Source organism: Acartia tonsa, chromosome 5 (genome assembly GCF_053477335.1).
Source record: "Acartia tonsa isolate MP-2025a chromosome 5, ASM5347733v1, whole genome shotgun sequence".
NCBI lineage: Eukaryota > Metazoa > Arthropoda > Copepoda > Calanoida > Acartiidae > Acartia > Acartia tonsa.
The window spans coordinates 32,784,145-32,803,585 of record NC_137264.1 but is presented as its reverse complement, the minus strand read 5'-3'; the positions used below and the strand labels follow the sequence as shown (position 1 = coordinate 32,803,585).

General features: G+C 31.4%; 1 protein-coding gene across 1 annotated transcript; it reads right to left on the bottom strand.

Annotated features, from left to right (window-relative positions):
* Positions 1-7,228: 7,228 nt before the first annotated feature.
* On the bottom strand, positions 7,229-17,277 carry LOC145319321 (uncharacterized). The gene is made up of 18 exons (XM_080161401.1): positions 17,164-17,277; positions 16,588-16,632; positions 15,783-15,840; positions 14,648-14,698; positions 14,350-14,445; positions 13,920-13,983; positions 13,310-13,350; positions 12,573-12,681; positions 11,821-11,909; positions 11,485-11,518; positions 11,063-11,093; positions 10,295-10,342; positions 9,963-10,048; positions 8,624-8,780; positions 8,441-8,519; positions 7,914-8,001; positions 7,619-7,705; positions 7,229-7,354 (listed from the first exon to the last, which is right to left on the bottom strand). Exons 1-18 carry the CDS (start codon positions 17,183-17,185, stop codon positions 7,304-7,306), a joined length of 1,236 nt encoding a protein of 411 aa, XP_080017527.1. The 5' UTR covers positions 17,186-17,277; the 3' UTR covers positions 7,229-7,303.
* Positions 17,278-19,441: the final 2,164 nt, after the last annotated feature.

The following is a 19,441-nucleotide window of genomic DNA, read 5'->3' as shown; positions in this document are numbered from 1 at the left end:
AAAATAAGCTTATAATTTTGTTTCTAGGCCACGTAGTTTAATTTCAAAGTTTTCAACATGAGCATTGCAATTCTTTCAAAATTTTCATTGTACATAAAATGTCATTTTAAAATGCCTAGAACTTTTTTGTTATAGAAGCCGAAGGCTTCAAATTTCGGGTATTTGATCTACTTGTGGCAGTCTTTCAGCAGTTAAAGCGGGGTATTTCTTGCAGGCTTCCTTTAAGTTTACATTATGGTAAATTGTGTCAACAGTAAAGTTTGTGAGAAAAAGTTATCCTCATTCCACCTTATAATGCATTCTTCCTTGCTTGCTTTTATAGCCCTATCCTTTGCTATAAGTATAAGTAAAGTTATTTGTGTGAAGTCATCCCCTTTAAAACAATCATAATAAATATTAAATAAATAAAAAATTTCTTTTAGAAAAATAAATTCAGGACATTCATTATTGTATATTTTATCCAAAAATGTGGCCATACAATGAGCGAAATATTTTGCAAACTTGCATTCAAAAATTGCATGCTCAGTTTCATTTATAACTTTGCATGATTTGCATAAATTGCTTTCTATAATATTCCATTTAAAAGAATTGTTAGAGCTTACTAATGTACGAGTAAATTGTTCAAAAAGAAAACTCTTAAAATACATAGTTATGGGCAAGTTAAGTATAATATTAAAACTATATTTAAAACTTTCCATGTCTGGAAACCATTTTTTGTCAATTTTTCGTGAATTCAAAGAAGGATGTGCTGACCAAATCTTTTTCTTGTGCATTTGCTTAAAATAAAGGGCAAAAATCGAAGGAGAATTAAATGACATTGTCATAATAGTTTTATTTGCATTTTTGCTTTGTTTTGAAGAAATACATTCTAAAGTATTAAACTCAAATTCATTTGATACATTTTTAACTATTTTTGCTATTTTCTCATATAATTAGTTATGTCCAGACAAGGTTTGCTTTAAATTTTCGTTTATAGTAGGAATATAGAGAAATTTATGTTTAATTGGCATGCATTTAATAAAGACCTATATGTCCATTTAAATATCTTTTTGGAATAACAAACAAATTATGAACATAGACAGTGGATGGATGAGAAAATGATAGAAAAACATATTAAATGATTAATGTTGCTGCTATTTCCTTTTTTTTATTTTAACTCACTAGCAATTTATCACAATTATCTTTATACTGGTAGAGCTGGATAATAATATACCTTTGATACAATATTCCTTTATAAAATAAAGAATTTGTTCAATATTCCCTACCTTGCTGCAAACACAAGAACATTTTATACAACATCCATAAGTGACGAAGCTCAAGAATTATGAATGGATATCGGGAAAAAATTAACTATTAGAGTCATAAAAAAAGAACTTAAAACTTAATAATAACAAGACCTTTAAAATCAGGAAAACTTAAAAATATAGGAATCGATCTAGTACCGCATTAATCTTAATGAAATACGTAGAATATGAACTTAAATTGCTGAAAATTTCAGCCATCTATCTTCCATGGGAGTAGAGTAAATCATGAAAATTTCGAAATCTAGGAATCGATCTGGCAGCCCAACCCATGAGCAAATCTCAATGAAACTTGATGGAAATATGTAGAATATGAACATACCCATGAAAGTTACAGCCGTCTATCTTGGACTAAAAATCTAGGAATCGATCTAGAACTCCAATTATTGGACAAATTTTGATAAACCCTCTTTTTCTCTCTTTTAAAACAAATCATAAGCAAACCTAATTTGTTTTTAACATCAAAACATATAAATTTTCAATTATTTTAAATTATCCATGACAAAATCCAAGTACTTTGATATACAAATAAATTATTTAAATTATAATGTGCATTTACACAAAAATTTAACATCATTAACCATTAAATTACTAAACTAAAATTACAATAGTACATCAATAATTTCAATTATGAATTATTAAATGACTCAAAACTACTGTTTGTACTGTACAAACAATGTAAATTAAAGAATTTTCGAGTTATTAAAAAATAAAATAATTTAGATATTAAAAAAAATAGAATTATAAATTATTAGTAAATAAAAATATAAAAATAATAATTTTTGAAAACCTTCACTATTCCTTTCAAAAAGTATCCTTTCATCCCTTATTTGATCCAACTTCGACATCAAGACAATAATATTCAGTTAATTAATATGTAGGGTAAAGTCAGTGATTGCATAAAAACAATTATTTGGTAACTAAATGAGCATTAAGTCAAAAACTTGTTTTATGAATATCATATTCATAGTTTTTAATTAAATTCGCCATTGTTTTGAAATTTGGAATTTATGATAAACTATAAAAACATAAAAAGTTTTATTTGGCAAAAACTCAAATTATTTCTATGATGGCTTTCTAAATAGTTTTGACCAAAGATTAAATATTTTATTAGTAGATAAACTGCACATTGTAAGGCATTAGTACGCAGGGAGTAAGGGAGGGGACAATGGATCGAATATTTAATTCTTTCAAATAAACGCTTTTTTTCTTGGAACTCTTTACTTAGTTTATAGTTTTCTAAATTTTATTAACACACCCTTTAAATTTATCTTCAAATTTTCTGGATAAATCTGGATTTCATGTCCTTTCAATGAAAACTCTTAAATTGAATTAATTGCCCATTGTCTCCTCCCTTACTCTCTGATTAGTACTAGTAACTACTGGAACAATTAAATGGCACTTTGTTGGCATTAGTTTAAATTTGGTTTAGTCTTTATTCACAGACAGACTTTATTACGAGCATTAATCATTTTATTTACCATAATTAGCATACAGTTAATGAAGCTAATGTTTTTCTATAATGATAAAACAAGTATGTTTATGTCAGGTTCTGTAATTCATCACTTATTTTGTGCTATAACTAAAGTAAGTGGGTAAGAAATGGGGGGAAAAAGGAAGTGGGTTGTTGGAATATTTTCACTTGGATGTTTTTCATTATCCCTGTACCTTGTCCCTGGATTAAGCTATTTGTAGTGGTAAAATAATATATGGTTATAGTTACACCAACAGTAAGTTAAAATAAGAGGAAGTTAGTAACAAAAGAAGTGATTTTTTTCTAACTGGAATTTTTTTTTAACAAATATCTTATTTCAGGTAATTTATAATCTATAATGAATATCAGAGATTTAGTATCTATAAGAACTGTAATACAAGTGTTGGCATTTGGAATCTTTGTTTTTCAAATGGTCAACTCTTTGAGAAAATACATAGAAAAACCAATTTTTCAAAAAGAAAATATACAGTCATACGCTGATTCTAAGAAACCAGTTATCTATATATGTCAGGAAGACCAATTTAGATATGACGAAGCCCAAAGCAATGGATATGTCAGAAAAACTTTTTTTACCATGGGAAAACTCATGGACACAGAAAATATTTCTTGGAATGGAAAAAATTTTAATCAAACCTATGATGATCTCAGAAAAGCAGTATATATGTTTGATTATGCATCATTGGAGATCAAAGGATCTGATTTTAGAGGAATCTCTGGTCTTAATCATTCTCATTCTGAGGAAGTATTTATTCCAATATGCATGGATTTTGCCATAAGCTGATCGAAACTAAAATGCAAGTTCAATTTCACTCAACTGTAAATTTGAATATATTTATAGTTGATCCTCAAACAACCTCAAACATAAAAATAACAGAAATTGACAACACAAAAATTTCATTTGGCCCAACTACAGAAAATCTGTTTAAAGGGGCCAACTATGAACTAAAAATAACTTTGATTAACTCCAACATTAAAGGGAGTGTGAACGTAAAAATTTCTCATCTGATTATCAAATCTTAACATTTACTAAGCACATTTCACTACACTGATCAACCAAAAATGTCCTATTCACAAAAATATCCAGAAATAATGCCTTGATTTTATGGTATTTTGAGAGGGAAAATGGAAAAAACAGGGAAAATCTGAACGTTTTTGTTTCTTATAATGTTTGTAGGGATATTTAACTTGTCATATATAGTTGAAACAATTTACTTACTGTTAAGGATTTATTTTATGCTATAAAATTGCCAATTCGTTTTTTTATAACGTAGTAATTAGGTAATAAAGACATATTTTAAATTCGTATTATTGACAAAAAAAATACCTCACTGTCTACAAAGGGTTGAATCTCATAGGTTATATAAAATAATAATATCCTTTTTTATTGTGTTGAACAATAAATAACCCACTTTGGAGAATTAGTTTACACTTTTATCAGACTGTTTATAAAGAAATATTGCGTCTTTATTATTTACAAATTTGTAATTAAAGGTGGGCGAGAGATGGGCCATTTAAAGTTAATTGGATACTAATAAAAAACCTGTTTCTGGCTTTCTTATTGTATTTGGTTTTCAATAAAAAATATTGCTTATTTTATCAATTTCTAAGTAACTATACATTGGATTAAAGCAAGGATTATGTTAAAAGTCAGCTTAACTGTTAGGAAAAATCTAGAACTATGTGAAAAAGTTTAATTTTAGCTATAATAGGAGAAAAAAGCAATTTAATGCACATTTTATATAATACGAAAAATTTCTTCCTTTCCCCGTACCTTATAAAAATCGTCGGAAAAAGCCGTTTTTTAAGCAAACAAAAGTGCGTTTTGCTCTATCTGTGAGATATTATGAATGAGATAATGTTAAGATTTGATATTAAGATGAGAAAAATTTACGTTCACAGTCCCTTTAATGATGGCAAAAGATGTACAAATTATGAAAAGCAAGGCTCTAGCTATGGAAATTGTTTAGAGCAAGTATTAAAAACTCATCTTCTGGAATGGTATGGATGTACACCACCTTGGTTTCCACAAAATGAGTCAAGCGCCGTTTGTAATTCGGATAATACTAGGCCATTGGGAGCAGTGTTGGCACAAGTAGCTGATGAGTTTGTACCTTTTCTTGATGGTCAAGAAATGACAATATCCAAAGCATGCCTACCTCCATGTGAAAAGATGAAAGTTGAAATGAGAGAAACGGCTCACATATCTAACAGACTTAACTATGCTAAAATTAATTTTATTGCAAAAGAAGAGGTACTTGTTCTTACAGATTTATATGCCTATGATATATTCAGTCTCATAGTTGATCTTGGATCAGCTCTTGGATTATGGTTAGGACTGTCTGCTCTGAGTATATTTGATTACATAAGCCAAGGAATTGTCGTTGCTAAGAGCAAATATTTTCCATTTCATAGCAATTAAATAAGTTCTTGTGTATCAATTGTAAAACTGAAGAATGAATGTGGCTAAAGTAAGTGGAAAAATACATAAAATATGAACTAACTTAAGTGTGAATATTAAAAGTACTTTAATATTATCAAGTGAAGTGAACTAAATACCAAAGTAAACAGAACTTTAATAGATTCATTATATAATAAATAGAATTATAACCTTTTACCTTATTAAATAAAGAGTGCACTCATATATATATGTAAGCACCAATACTTATGTTTTTCTTGAGTAAACATGTTCCTCTTTCATTTATTGTATTCCAATTTCTCATGATTGTACATACACTGTAATAAAACCCTTGAACATTAAATTTAATATTATAACCATTTGAAATATTGTAGCAACACAAACAACATGATAAATATTACTTAATTAGCAACTGTATTATTACTTCTAATTGGTAAAAATTAGTTCAATTGTATGCAATAAAGTATTTGTCATTTACATGGTGCTTTACTGACATCAAGGGTAATGGAGTTGAAACCTAAAATTTTGAACTAGAATTTGTAAGGATCACCTAACTTAAAAGATATTTAAATGAGATATTAGTCATAACGGGTTTATCATTCTTACTTTGTAACTTGAACATTTTAACCAATTCTATTAAAGATAAAACAAACAAAAGTATTTTCAATAAACCTATATTTTTAGTTGATGTAAAACTTATGTTAGTAGTTTCTTTTTGATAAAATGAAAAGGTGTTCTTTACTATGCCCAAACATATCAGGAGTAAAGCTTATACGCCTGCTGGTTCAAGGAATTGCACTTTTCTGTTTTATCTGTCAAATGTCCATCTCAATACAAAAATATATTGAGAAACCTGTAATCCAAAAGAAGTCTACTAGGCCTTTCAGTGAAATTGATAAACCTGTCATTTATATCTGCCAAGAAGATCAATTCAACTATACAAAAGCCATAGAAAATGGATACACAAGAAAAACTTTCTATACCATTGGAAAACTAGAGGATACAGAAAACATTTCTTGGACAGGACTTAACAATGATAGATCAGCTATCAAACTCCAAGAACATTTGTTTGATGTTGATTATAAATCACTGAAAATTGAAGATTCCAGTACCTTTGGGATCTCTGAGCTTAAACCTGCAGTTACAGAGGAAATTTTTGATTCCAACTATGGCTACTGCAAGAAAATGGAAGAAACCAAATTGCAGGTAATATTCAGAACAATGCTGGAGACCAGTATTCTCATGGTTGATCCTGAAACTGATACTAGAATAAGAATTTCTGAGATGGACAATACCAAGATCACATTTGGTCCAACAGGAAAGGGTCTTTTTGATGGACACAAGTATGAACTAGCATTTACTCTGCACAATTCTGATTTGCACGATGGTATTACTTGTACAAATTATGTTAATGATAAACATTCCAGTTATGGATCTTGTATTGAAGATACATTAGCAAACAAACTAAAGGATTGGTACAACTGTTCTCCTCCTTGGTTCCCCTCATCTCAACTACAAGAGTGCAAGGACAACATGATTCTTAACAAAACAATTCTAACCAACATCACTGATGAATTTGTAACCTTCATGAATGGCCAGGATATGGATATCTTTAAGGTTTGTCTCCCACCTTGCACAAAAATGAGAGTCGACATGAGAAAAACTGCCTACTATTCCAACAAGCCTGACAACTCAAAAGTAGAAATCATAGCTAAAAATGAGGTGGTAGTTCTTACAGACATCAATGCTTATGATGCATTTAGTCTCATAGTTGATCTTGGATCTGCACTGGGTCTTTGGTTGGGTCTGTCTGCACTCAGCATCTTTGACATAGTCATGGAAGGATTTCTTGCAGCCATGCAAAGGTACTATGAGTTGTAAGTAGAAAAATAGACTTATAAATTAATGAGTGTTTGGTGCAAGAAATTATCACAATATCCTTCTTTTTGGATAAATTATTGAAGCTTCTTTAAAATTAAAATAAATATTGTATTTATTATAAAACAACAATAAATGTTCTTTGGATTATTTAATTGTAATCTTTTTCTTGTCTGTGTATATAAATTATGATATTATACAGTAAAATAAGATCTAAAAATCCGACTCAGATTGATATTCACTTGAAGAGTCCCAAGAATCAGTCTGAAAATTAAAATTAAATTTGTGAAATTCGTCAAATACAATTATTCAGAGAGTCAAATTGAGAACAATACTCCTGCCCTTGTTTTGAAATAAATTGAAATTAAGGAGGGGTAGCTTTTTATGTGTTTGGGTTACTGTAGGTCAGGTTGGGTTAGTTTATATTGGATACTGGGTGAGTTAAAGCCCCTGATTTAAGATAATTTTGGGGGAGGGAGGATTCTGTGGTTTCGCTGGAGGAAAGGCCTAATGAAATGTAGAAATGACCTCTGATCCTTGAAAAGCCAGCCTTCTGTTTTCCATATCAATTAGAATTTTTTCTGCCTCTGACGCTGGCTCTGTTGGTCGTCTTACCTGGGGACATAATTAAAATTACCAGGACTTAATTTCAAATAATTTAAATTAAATCTAGATATGAATAAGAGTTACAAAAAAAAGATAAATTTCATATTTATTTGTTGCATTTATATTTTGGCAGCATGATTGACAGACCGACGAACAAAGTGAAATATATACTGGATACTGATTATTATAAGAAATCTTGACAAAAAATTTCACTCACTTTTGCTGCTTTGGTTTCACTTAAGTTTATCTTCTTTAATCCAAAAGCTCCTTGTTGAATTTTTCTGTTTAATTCATCCCTTGGGTTTCTAAACAAATTAATTTGTAATCATAATAATATCCTATTATAAAAGATGTAAGCTTTTTTGTCTGTAGCAAAAGATCTCTCTAACCGCTAACCCAATATGGTTCCCCTTTACGGTATATCTTCTTAATTCCTAGAAAGGTTTATAGCTATTTTTGGGGAGGGTACCACCTCCTGTAGGGATAAATCGCTAAAATAAAATAAATTTAAATCGCCGCCTAGCGGATATTTTCGGTATAATCAAAAAACCAACTAGCGGCGAAATAAATATTTATTGTAAACAACTGATTCTAACATAGATTGAAAAGAAAACATTTTACGTACCCCTTAGGCCTCTAGGGGCGTAGCCGCTAGCTGTGTAATATACAACTAAACCATTTACTTATAATCCCGGGACCGTGGCTAATTAAAATTTGCAAATAAGAGGTTTTTGAAAATTTTACATTGTTTTCTGAACAGGTTCTGTTTTCTTGAGTAACTTTCTCTTATTTGATAAAGCAGAACAATCCAATGCTAGGCCACCTGAAAATAATTAAATTTGTGAGTAACTATTTTTTTTTCTTGTAAGAGGTTTCATTTAAAAAAAATAAACTCTTTTTTTTATTTAATGAAAGGATTAATCTTACCTGACACTTCCAATATCGGGGGTGGGGGTAGATCCTCCCCATCTTCTTCCCCAATAACGCGGCTAATGAAAGGGGGAGGAGGGGGTGGTAAGGGGGCAGGAGGTGGTGGGGGAGGGGAAGGGGGTGGAGGTAAGGGTAATAAGTCCTTCAGATCATCCTGTACAGATAACTTTTTAAAAGCGACACTTTTCTATAAATAGGGTCAGTCTGTACGTCTGTCCGTAACGTACCGCTATTATTTTTCACAAAGACATGTTAGAACTATCCTATAGATTTTCAGCTTCCCAGAGGATCTTGGCACGTTTTATATTACGAATATTTAGCTTTGTCTCTAGGATCTTCTGAAATAAAATAGCTTAAAACTAACCTGAAGCTTCCCAAATATGAAAAGGAATCAGTTTGGTGGTTAAAGAGATCTTATCGAACATCTATTCTATACCCAACTACTTTATGTAATAAGGGTGTTTAAAGGAAGAGTGACCCACAACTTTCTATTTTATTTTAAAAAAATGATATTTGCCTTCCCTGGACCTATATGAAACTTCACTGTAAAGAAGAACCATACAGGTCACTGGTTTAAACGATTCTTCGCTTTGGCAAATAAAAGACAAACAAACCAGGGATCTTAATGGACAAGATATTGAACGATAAATAATTGTACAACTCCAATACTTATAAACTAAATAACCCATCCTGTATATTGAAAATATTAGTTAGTTATTGAGGCAACGAATATGATAATATGTATACAAAAATTGAGTTCCAGTGTAATATACAATCCAATGTCTCCTTCCTCCCTGCACACAGACAGACATCATGTTACTTGGATCAAGGATTAAAATAACTGTTCTGGCGCAGGAAAAGGAATGGAAGGAAGATCCTCTGTAGAAGCTTGGGATGAGGGATACAGTCAGACAGACACACACACAGACATCCTGTTACTTGTATATACCTGGATGAAGGATGAAAATGATTGTTCTGGCGCAGGAAAAGGATTGGAAGGAAGATCCTCTGTAGATGCTTGGGATGAGGGATACAGTCAGACAGACACACAGACAGACATCCTGTTACTTGTATATACCTGGATGAAGGATGAAAATGATTGTTCTGGCGCAGGAAAAGGAATGGAAGGAAGATCCTCTATAGATGCTTGGGATGAGGGATACAGTCAGACAGACACACACACAGACATCCTGTTACTTGTATATACCTGGATAAAGGATGAAAATGATGGTTCTGGCGCAAGAAAAGGAATGGAAGGAAGATCCTCTGTAGATGCTTGGGATGAGGGATACAGTCAGACAGACACACAGACAGACATCCTGTTACTTGTATATACCTGGATGAAGGATGAAAATGATTGTTCTGGCGCAGGAAAAGGAATGGAAGGAAGATCCTCTGTAGATGCTTGGGATGAGGGATATCCTAATATTATAAAATCAATGTATTAGTTTTAGCTTTCTCCCATGAAATTTTAAAGGATTACACTTTTCTTTTTAGTAGCAAAGCTACACTATAATGCACTATGTCTGTCCGTCCAACCGTCAATCTGTTCATTACATCATGGATATTATTTATTTCTTTATGGTATAATTGAATAGGTAAATATAATGTAGAATCTTAATGAAGATTGGACATGGCACTTTGAGGGAAAGCACCAAAAAATAATACCTTCAATGCTCATATCAGGGGAGTGGACTCTTTCTTCTTTGTTTCCATCTCATAACAAATAAAGATTAACAAAAGTGACAACATCCATAAGTAACAAAGCACAAAAAAATCATGGATGGATATACATATTTAGATAGCAGATGTTCAGTGTTTATAAATTAAGATATTTATTCGGGGAAAATCACGAAACCTTTTTAGGAGTGTTTAACATTTTTTTACATGACTGACAGACTGATTTACAAAGTAAATAAAATACTGCAGATTTCATTGATATATAATTTTTGCCGTCTATCTTAAAAAGCTGCCGAGAAAATCACATTTTCTCCATATCATTGCGGACTGTCGGACAGATAAAACTAACGTAGTCAAATTTTCCTTTTTACAGTGTTACTATTTGTACAATTAAGAGAGTGTTCATCTAGACTTTATAATCTATTGTCACGCTAATCAGACGTAATGCTCTCTATTTTAAATAACCATGAAAAAATGTCATCTTCCTATCAAAGGCCTCTTTAAAGTCAAACTAACAATAAATGGATAATATATATATATATATATATATCACAAAAGTCACAAAACCTTTACGAAAATTTACAAAGCGGCAAATATGTGATTCAGAAAGCCTACATATCAGTAAAGCAGTTTTTTTTTATTTTATTTGTTTATTTGGATGTATAAACTGATATCTTTTTCTATTCTATCCTTTTAGACTATAACCAAAAAAATTCAGGAAAAAATTAGAAAATTTTAAAATTAATGGTGTAAAACCTGTTTCTTCAGTGCCTTCTTCATTTAAATTCTGAAAGCATAAAAATTAGAAAATATAAATAAGAAGAACATTTATATCCATAACAAGCGATATTAGAGTAGGTGAAAAAGGACAGTTAACAGTATTCAGGCCTTTGTACTGTCTGTATAAGATGATAACACGTGTTGTTTAACTTTTATCTTAAAAGTAACAGGATGTCTATCAAAATATCAGGAACTGCTGGAACGATATGTTTGTCCTTAAAGATCCAGGGAAGGTTTATAACTAATTTTGGAGAGGTATAAAGATAAACACTTGCTTTTTGACCAAAATAAAGGTAAAATTAAATGTGGAGTGTCGACTATCTCCCCTCCGCCATTTCTCTCAAGAGGCCTCTATAGGGGCGTAAACGCTTTTATTAAGATATGATAACTAAATTTACCGTAAAAATGACTCCTTTATTCATCATTTGTTCCCTAAATTAAAAAATATATATATTTTTCTAGTAGCGAAGCTAATCTTTAATACACTGTAAATGTCCTTCAGTCGGTCAGTAACACTATGGAGGAAATATGATTTTCTCATCTGCTTTTTACTATATATAAATGAATTCTCAAATTGATACCTTTGTTATCTGCTCTTTAGATCACTTTGTCCGTCAATCCATAATTTTTTATGTTTCACTACTTATTGATGTTGTCATCCATGGTTAAAGTGTTATTTATTCAATTTTTAAATTTTTTACTATTGTCAATTCAAATTGTATCTTAATAATTACCTTAATCTCTGATTATGAGTAACATAAGCTTTCTTTTTAAAATTCTTTCTTTCATTGTTCTTGGGTTTCTTGCTTTTACTTTTTCTTTCCTACATTTCATACTTTTAAAATTGAATTACCCTCATTTATAATAGTTATTTCTCGCATCTTATTATGAATAGCTTGCTGCGGATATAAAATGTACAATTATAAGATTAAAACCAGTTTTCTAGCCCCGAGATGCTGATAAATTGATGTAAAACGCCAATGATGATACAAAAAATTATCCCTTCTGTAGATTAAAATTAGTCGTTGTAATCAACTTAATGAATCAATCAATAAAAAATGCACTAAAGTCCCCAAAGTTGGTGAGCCAACGAATAAGAAAATGTTATCATAAAACTTTGGAGACTAGTGTAATAAACAGTCCATTGTCCCATCTTTCTCTGCATTGATATAGCGAATCTTCACAAAAATATTTAGCTTTCTATCTTGAATTGCTACCGAGAAAATCATTTTTCTACATATTATCACGGACTGACAGACGAACGGACAGACAAAGGAAATAATCATAGAGTAGTTTCGCTTCTAAATGTATTATCTATTTGGAAGCTTTACAAAGTGTATCAATAAATCAGCCATGTAACGTCATAAAAATGAGGGATTTAAGGAGAAGTGGGAAGGAAAACCCCTGAAAAAAAGATTGATAATCCGAATCCTTCATTTTTATGTCGTCACATGGCTGGATTTTTTCTCTATTTGTGTGTATGTACCTTATATTCTTTTTCTTCTCTGCTGGCTTTCTCAAGAATTTGAATTCTCCATTCATCAAAGAAATAATCAGGATCAGAGACCAGGCTTTCTGGAGTCTTCTTATACGATCTAAAACAATCCTTGTAGAAAAGTAACAGGATGTTTATGTGTCTGTCTGTAGCCTTATATCTCGCTAACCGCTTGACATACATGGTTCATCTATACAGTAAAGCTTTTTATAGGTGCAAGGAAGGTTCAGAACTATTTTTGTGGAGGGTATCTAAAAAATTCACTAGAAAAAATCCCCTCCCTTTACAAAAACTCCACCTCCTCTCCTTCCTCCTCAGATGCTCCTAGAGGACTCTAGGGGTGTAGACAATGATACATTTAAAATAAGAATTATAGTAGATAGCTTTCTAGGTTTCAAGAAACTGATTTTGAACTTCCTTACTAGTAAAGTAGAACACAATCAAACTTTGTAAGAAAAGACGGAAGTATCTTAGTTTAGGTTAAGTAATATTGCGCAAGTGTTATGGGTAGTGACAGGGCCATGTAGTGTAAAAACTTTCTGAAATCATGCTTCTCAAGATTAAAATCGTATTGTTGTAAAGTTTGGACACTGCTAGTTTGAATCCAACCAATTAAGTTTGTATAAAAAGTAACCAAAGTTTTAATTTATCATGAGATAGCATGTTTATATAAAAACTATGGGTACCAGTCTTATGTCCCCTCTCACCAAGAATAAAATAAATTTTACCCATAATCTTTCCAAAGACCAACATTCGGTAAAGGATCTGCCTAAAAATAAAAAAAACAACGATAATAAGCTTCGTAAAAATTAGGGAAAGATAAAAATTGGCACTTTTACTCAAAGTAACCTGTACTAATTACTCCTCTCCCCCTCCCTTAATTAATTTTCAAAAATTCGTTTGTTGTTCATTACTTTATGTTATGCATTAGGTTTTGTCTGTCTGTAATTCGTGTAACGCTGTTATACAATTTGTTATTTGAGTGCTCCCAGAGTTAAAGCTATCTTATCCTTATATCCTTGCTTATATACCTGCTATTTGCAACTCTACATCCCCTTTAAAGAATGCCAAATCACCCCTTGTTAAAGTAACAAAGGTCCTCTATAATTCACAATTTCTGTCAACAGTTAAGCTACACTATAATTGAGTATGTCTGGCAGTGCGTCCTACAGGGGCATTATCAATTAATCGGCATCTTTTTGACATGATTGTAAGCTATATATAAATTTTTACCTTTCTTAATATTTCTAAATGTACAACATACTTCGTTACATAAGGTATCTCTGAAAAGTTCGTGTCCCCCCTATTCATAAATTTTACAAATAAAAAGAATATTACCTTAACATACAAGTCTAACAAAGCTTTTGGACGGTTGTTTTTGTCAAAGGGCATATTTGGGGCACTAAAATTACATAACTATTACCATGTTTGCCATTTCACTGATTTATATTTCTATTCTTTATAAAAAAAAAACCGGGTATTGTCCATTTCGTGCCAACGCCTCTTAAGGGGCGTTTTGTCGTATTTTCACAGTAGCTTTTCCCTTATTTACAAAGTTTCTAAAAAAATCCGCCATGTTACGTAATAAAAATGAGGTATGAGAGGAGAAGTGGGAAAGAAATCCCTAAAAAAGAGATATATAATCCCTCAATTTTATGGAGATTGTTTTAGACACTTCGTAAAGATTCTTCTTTTAGCTGCATAGTTTAATCCAAATAATAAAATATTAGTATCATGCAATAAATCAATGGATGTATGAAATACTCACACATAATTGGTTTGTTTGGGCTGAATATATTCATCAGGAGAAGTTATAAAAACTTCAAGATTGTTCACACGACCACTCAGTGATTCAAATCTTGAACTAAAATTAAGTTTTTTAATATTAAAACTGTATGGTGAAATGGTTAGTTGCACGAAATGCATTTGAACTTTGTTAAATATATGCATCTATTCCTTTTAAATAAAAAAAATGTTGAGTACCAATTAATTGCTTAATTTTTCTATCTTTATTCTCGTAGATAAACGTATTTTTTGTATTTTTGAATTAAATATTTTTAATTCACCTGTACGATGAAAGTTCACTTTGAAGAACATTGAAAATATCTTGAGCTTTCCTGAAAATATATTTACTGTTAGGTGGGTGGTACTCATATTCATTCACATAAATACACCAGTTGTCTGATGACTGTTATATACCTGGATAAATCTGCCAGTTGTCTGATGAGTGTTATTAACCCGGATAAATCCGCAGTTTTTTGATGAGTGTTATTTACCTGCAAAAATCTGCCAGTTTTCTTATGAGTGTTATTTACCTGGATAAATCTGCTAGTTAATTGATAAGTGTTATTTATCTGGATAAATCCGCTAGTTGTCTTATGAGTGTTATATACCTGGATAAATCTGCCAGTTACATGATTATTTTTGTTTACCTGGATAAATCTGCCAGTTGTCTGACGAGTGTTATTTACTTGGATAAATCTGCCAGTTGTCTGATTAGTGTTTTTTACCTGGATAAATCTGCCAGTTGTCTGATGAGTGTTATCTACCTGGATAAATCTGCCAGTTGTTTGATGAGTGTTATTTACCTGGATAAATCCGCCAGTTGTTATTTACCTAGTTATATCTGCCAGTTGTCTGATGAGTGTTATTTACCTGAATAAATCTGCCAGTTGTCTGATGAGTGTTATTTACCTGGATAAATCTGCTAGCTGTCTTATAAGTGTTATTTACCTGGATAAATCTGCCAGTTGTCTGATGAGTATTATTTACCTGGATAAATCTGCCAGTTGTCTGATGAGTATTATTTACCTGGATAAATCTGCCAGTTGTCTGATGAGTGTTATTTACCTGGATAAATATGCCAGTTGTCTGTTGAGTGTTATATACCTGGATAAATCTGCCAGTTGTCTGATGAGTATTATTTACCTGGATAAATCTGCTAGTTGTCTGATGAGTGTTATTTACCTGGATAAATCTGCCAGTTGTCTGATGAGTGTTATTTACCTGGATAAATCCGCCAGTTGTTGGATGAGTGTTATTTACCTGGATAAATCTGCCAGTTGTTGGATGAGTGTTATTTACCTGGATTAATCTGCCAGTTGTTGGATGAGTGTTATTTACCTTGTTATATCTGCCAGTTGTCTGATGAGTGTTATTTACCTGGATAAATCTGCCAGTTGTCTGATGAGTGTTATTTACCTGGATAAATCTGCCAGTTGTCTGATGAGTGTAATACAGTGAGCAGCAGAAACATCTTTACCCATGTGTTTTATATTGCTATTAGCGGTCACGCACCAAACACGAGAGGGAGAAAAAATAGCTCAAAACCATTCCAAGACTTTGATTTTAAGATAAAATAGCCTAAAATAATTCTTGGGCCTTTATTTAGCTTCCCTATAAAAAAAACTCAATCAGTTTAATAGTTATAGAAATCTTTAGCTTTAGACAAAGGCGTACTACTTTATTTAACACTAGCGGCTACGCCTCTAGAAATCTCTGTTAGCATCAGTGAATATATCAAAAAACTTAATACTTTATATATTAGGAAGACTAGCGACTGAGCCTAAAGCTTCTAAGAGCTTTTAATCAAAGTCTTGAAATGATTTTAAAACATTTTTCTGCACTTTTAAAGGCTGCTAACTGCCAAACAGCTGCTAGTTGCTTAATGACTGCTAAACCCTAGGGGTTCCTAACAAGTGGGGCTACCCAGTACCTAATATGGCCTAACCTAACCTGTCATAAAATGATAAACAAAACAATAAACAACAAATCTTACAAATCATCTCTAGGGGGCTACTTAGTTCCCAATATGACCTTACCTAACCTGACTAAAAGCAATAAACAAAAAATATATCTTACAAACACATTACCATAAAACAACATTATTAAGGAAAATTAAAACATTAGTGGAAAATTAAGAGGAAAACTGTTTTTCAAAATCAGACCGACCCCTGTAAATGGATGTATCTTGTATAGATGTAGTAATATTCAAACACATTTCCTTCAAATTCGTCAAATATCCGATTTTGTCGGAAATGAACTGGTTCAACTGAAAATGTTTTTTTTTTATTTTGTTAATCCATTAAATTAGATAACAAAACAAGATTCCTTGATTTTTAATGTCGAAGTTACTTTTTAATTCTCTTTGTCTTTCCGTACGTAACGTAACGATATGAGGGTTATGAGATTTTTTCGACTGCTATTTGGGATGAACGTAAATTGTCACTCAAAAAATAAAAAAAAGTCTAAAAGCACCCCGGAACATATGTTAAGCTTCCCTAGCTAGTTGGTTCACTTGTTAGCAAGATCTTAAAGGAAAAAAATAGTACTGCTTTATATAATACTAGCGGCTTTGCCCCTAGCATCTAGGGGCTCTATATTCAAAGGGATATGAAATGACAGAAAGATAGCCTAAAACCATACCCAGACTTATTTATAAAAACAAAAATAACCTAAAACCATCTCAGAAAATATATGAAGCTTTACTGTATATCGGTTCAGCGGTTAGCGAGATCTTTCGCTACAGACAAAAAAAGGAGGAGGAGGATGATATCTTAAGCTATATAAAAAAAGTAATTACCAGTTCTTAATGGGAGAGGCATTTTAATTAAACAAAATTAACTTTTTATCAAAATGTTTACAAAAATAACTTATGATCAAAATGTTTCATAGTTACTACTGTCCAATAACAAAGCTTATCAACTAAGTTTTGTAGCTTCCTTTATATAGATAACGTAGCTACTTTACAAGTCGTACAATGGTCTGTAATGCTTTAATACAGACAGACATTCTGTTACTTTTATAACAGGATTAATTTCTTCATTAAAACTTTTAATTTTGATTATTTGAAATGTCCAAAAAAAAACATTAAATAACACAAAATAAAATTTTACTTTATGTTTCTTTTTAAAAGCGAAGCTTTTCTATAATTAGGGTCGGTCCGTCAGTACGTCCGTCCGTCCGTAACGGATAGATTTTTTCGTTAATTTAGGCATGTTAGAATTGTCCTATCGATTTTGCATGGTGATTCCTTTAGTAGTTAGGTACGATTTAGAAAGCGTAGCAACTCTATAATCATTACCAAATTTTCCGTACATCCATTTTAAACATGTTGATTTTTTTACTTTTTTAACAACAAATTTTTATGTGATCTAATCATACGATTGATCTTATTTTTAGTATATTGATTCCTGGGACAACAAAGTATAATGTTATAAGCAAAGCAACTCTATACTCAAGTCCTAAATATGTAAGTATGTCCATAAACATTATCCTGTATAAAGCAGTTTTTCAACAAATTTACTTTCAATTTTGCTTCGACTCTTATACATTTATATTCTGATTATTTAGATCTGACACTATATAAGTGTACAAGTCCGTTTGTCCTACCGTTTCAGTGCTTCGCTTTTATGGATGTTGTCATCCTTGTTTAATTAAAACGATATTATCTTTCTTTATGAAGAGTTTCTATAACCAAGAGTTTACAGGTTATTGGATTAATCATTCTAATGCTTAATATTCAGAATAAATCAAACAAGGATGGCAACAAATCAGAAAGTCCGACAAACTAACATAAACAAATATAGAGTAAAATCTTATTTATTATCAAATATCATTTAAAAGTTTGATAAAAGTTCCGTACAAATTATTTGTATGGATTATTTTAAAGAATATGTTAAATTATAGAAAATGACGAAACCTTTATATATGTAATATATATAATTTGTTTGATAAAAGTTCCGTACAAATTATTTGTATGGATTATTTTAAAGAATATGTTAAATTATAGAAAATGACGAAACCTTTATATATGTAATATGTATGTCTTTTCAGTGAGTATTACTGACTACTGGAGTTGTAAACTTTATGTTCAAGGTAAGGGCCAACTTAAACTTATGCTTTTTTCACTAAAAATATAATTAAAGAGGGGGGGGGGGGTTGACTACTTGAATCCTAACTTCAGAGAATCAGGGCTACTACAACAACAACAACCGCGGCTAGGCAGGTGAAAGGGCCAAGGTATAAAATTCCTAAGAGGATTATACCGATTAGTCTATACGACCTAGTCTGATGGCTTTGTATACGTCGGTAAAAATATAACATTTGTAATTAAAGCTTTTCTATAATTATGGTCAGTCGATCCGCAACGAAAACTTCTCATCCTTATAATAAAGTAACAGGATGTTTGTGTGTCTGTGTGTTTGTGTGTCTGTGTGTTTGTACCGAAGGATCTCGCTAACCGCTGAACTGATCGGGTTCTCCTTAACAGGGTATATTCCCATATGTCCCGGGAAGGTTTATAACTATTTTGGGGGAGGGTACCACCACCCTCCCTAGAGAAATTAAATTTTTTTTTAAATTTATCGATTTTAGAAAGAGAGTTCAACGAAAAATAAACGTCAAGCGTTAAATAGCTATATTTTGAATATAAATAAAAACAATTAAAGTGCCACTAGAGGCCTCTAGGGGCGTAGCCGCTAGTAGATGATATAGTTCTGTTAAAATTACTCTACCGAATTTAAACTTTGCATTTAGCAGCAGTTAGAAACATTTTTTAAGGTGTAGATACTCTAAATTATCTACTTGTGGCTTCGTCCCTAGCATCTAAAGGATCTATATTCAAGTGAAGAAGTATGGAGCAGAAAAATAGGCTAAATCATCCCAAAACTTAAATATAAAAATCAAATTGTCTTAAGCCACCCTGGACCTTTGTAAAGCTATCTGAAAATGGAGAACTCAATCGGTTCAGTTATATCCACAGCTTCAGACAAAAAAAGCCTTACTACTTTTCATAATAGGTTACCAAAAGTTCATATATTTATTTGTAGCACGTTGACATGTTAGAGTGTAAATTATCT

What these genes read in the sequence shown, in the direction of transcription:
- LOC145319321 (XM_080161401.1), bottom strand. Translation starts at nt 17,185, where the DNA reads ATGCCTCTCCCATTAAGAACTG. An exon ending in ACTCATAATCAGAGATTAAG is followed by an intron (nt 11,519 to 11,820) that starts GTAATTATTAAG and finishes TTTTTAATTTAG; the next exon opens with GGAACAAATGATGAATAAAG. An exon ending in AGAAGGCACTGAAGAAACAG is followed by an intron (nt 10,343 to 11,062) that starts GTTTTACACCAT and finishes ATTTGTTATGAG; the next exon opens with ATGGAAACAAAGAAGAAAGA.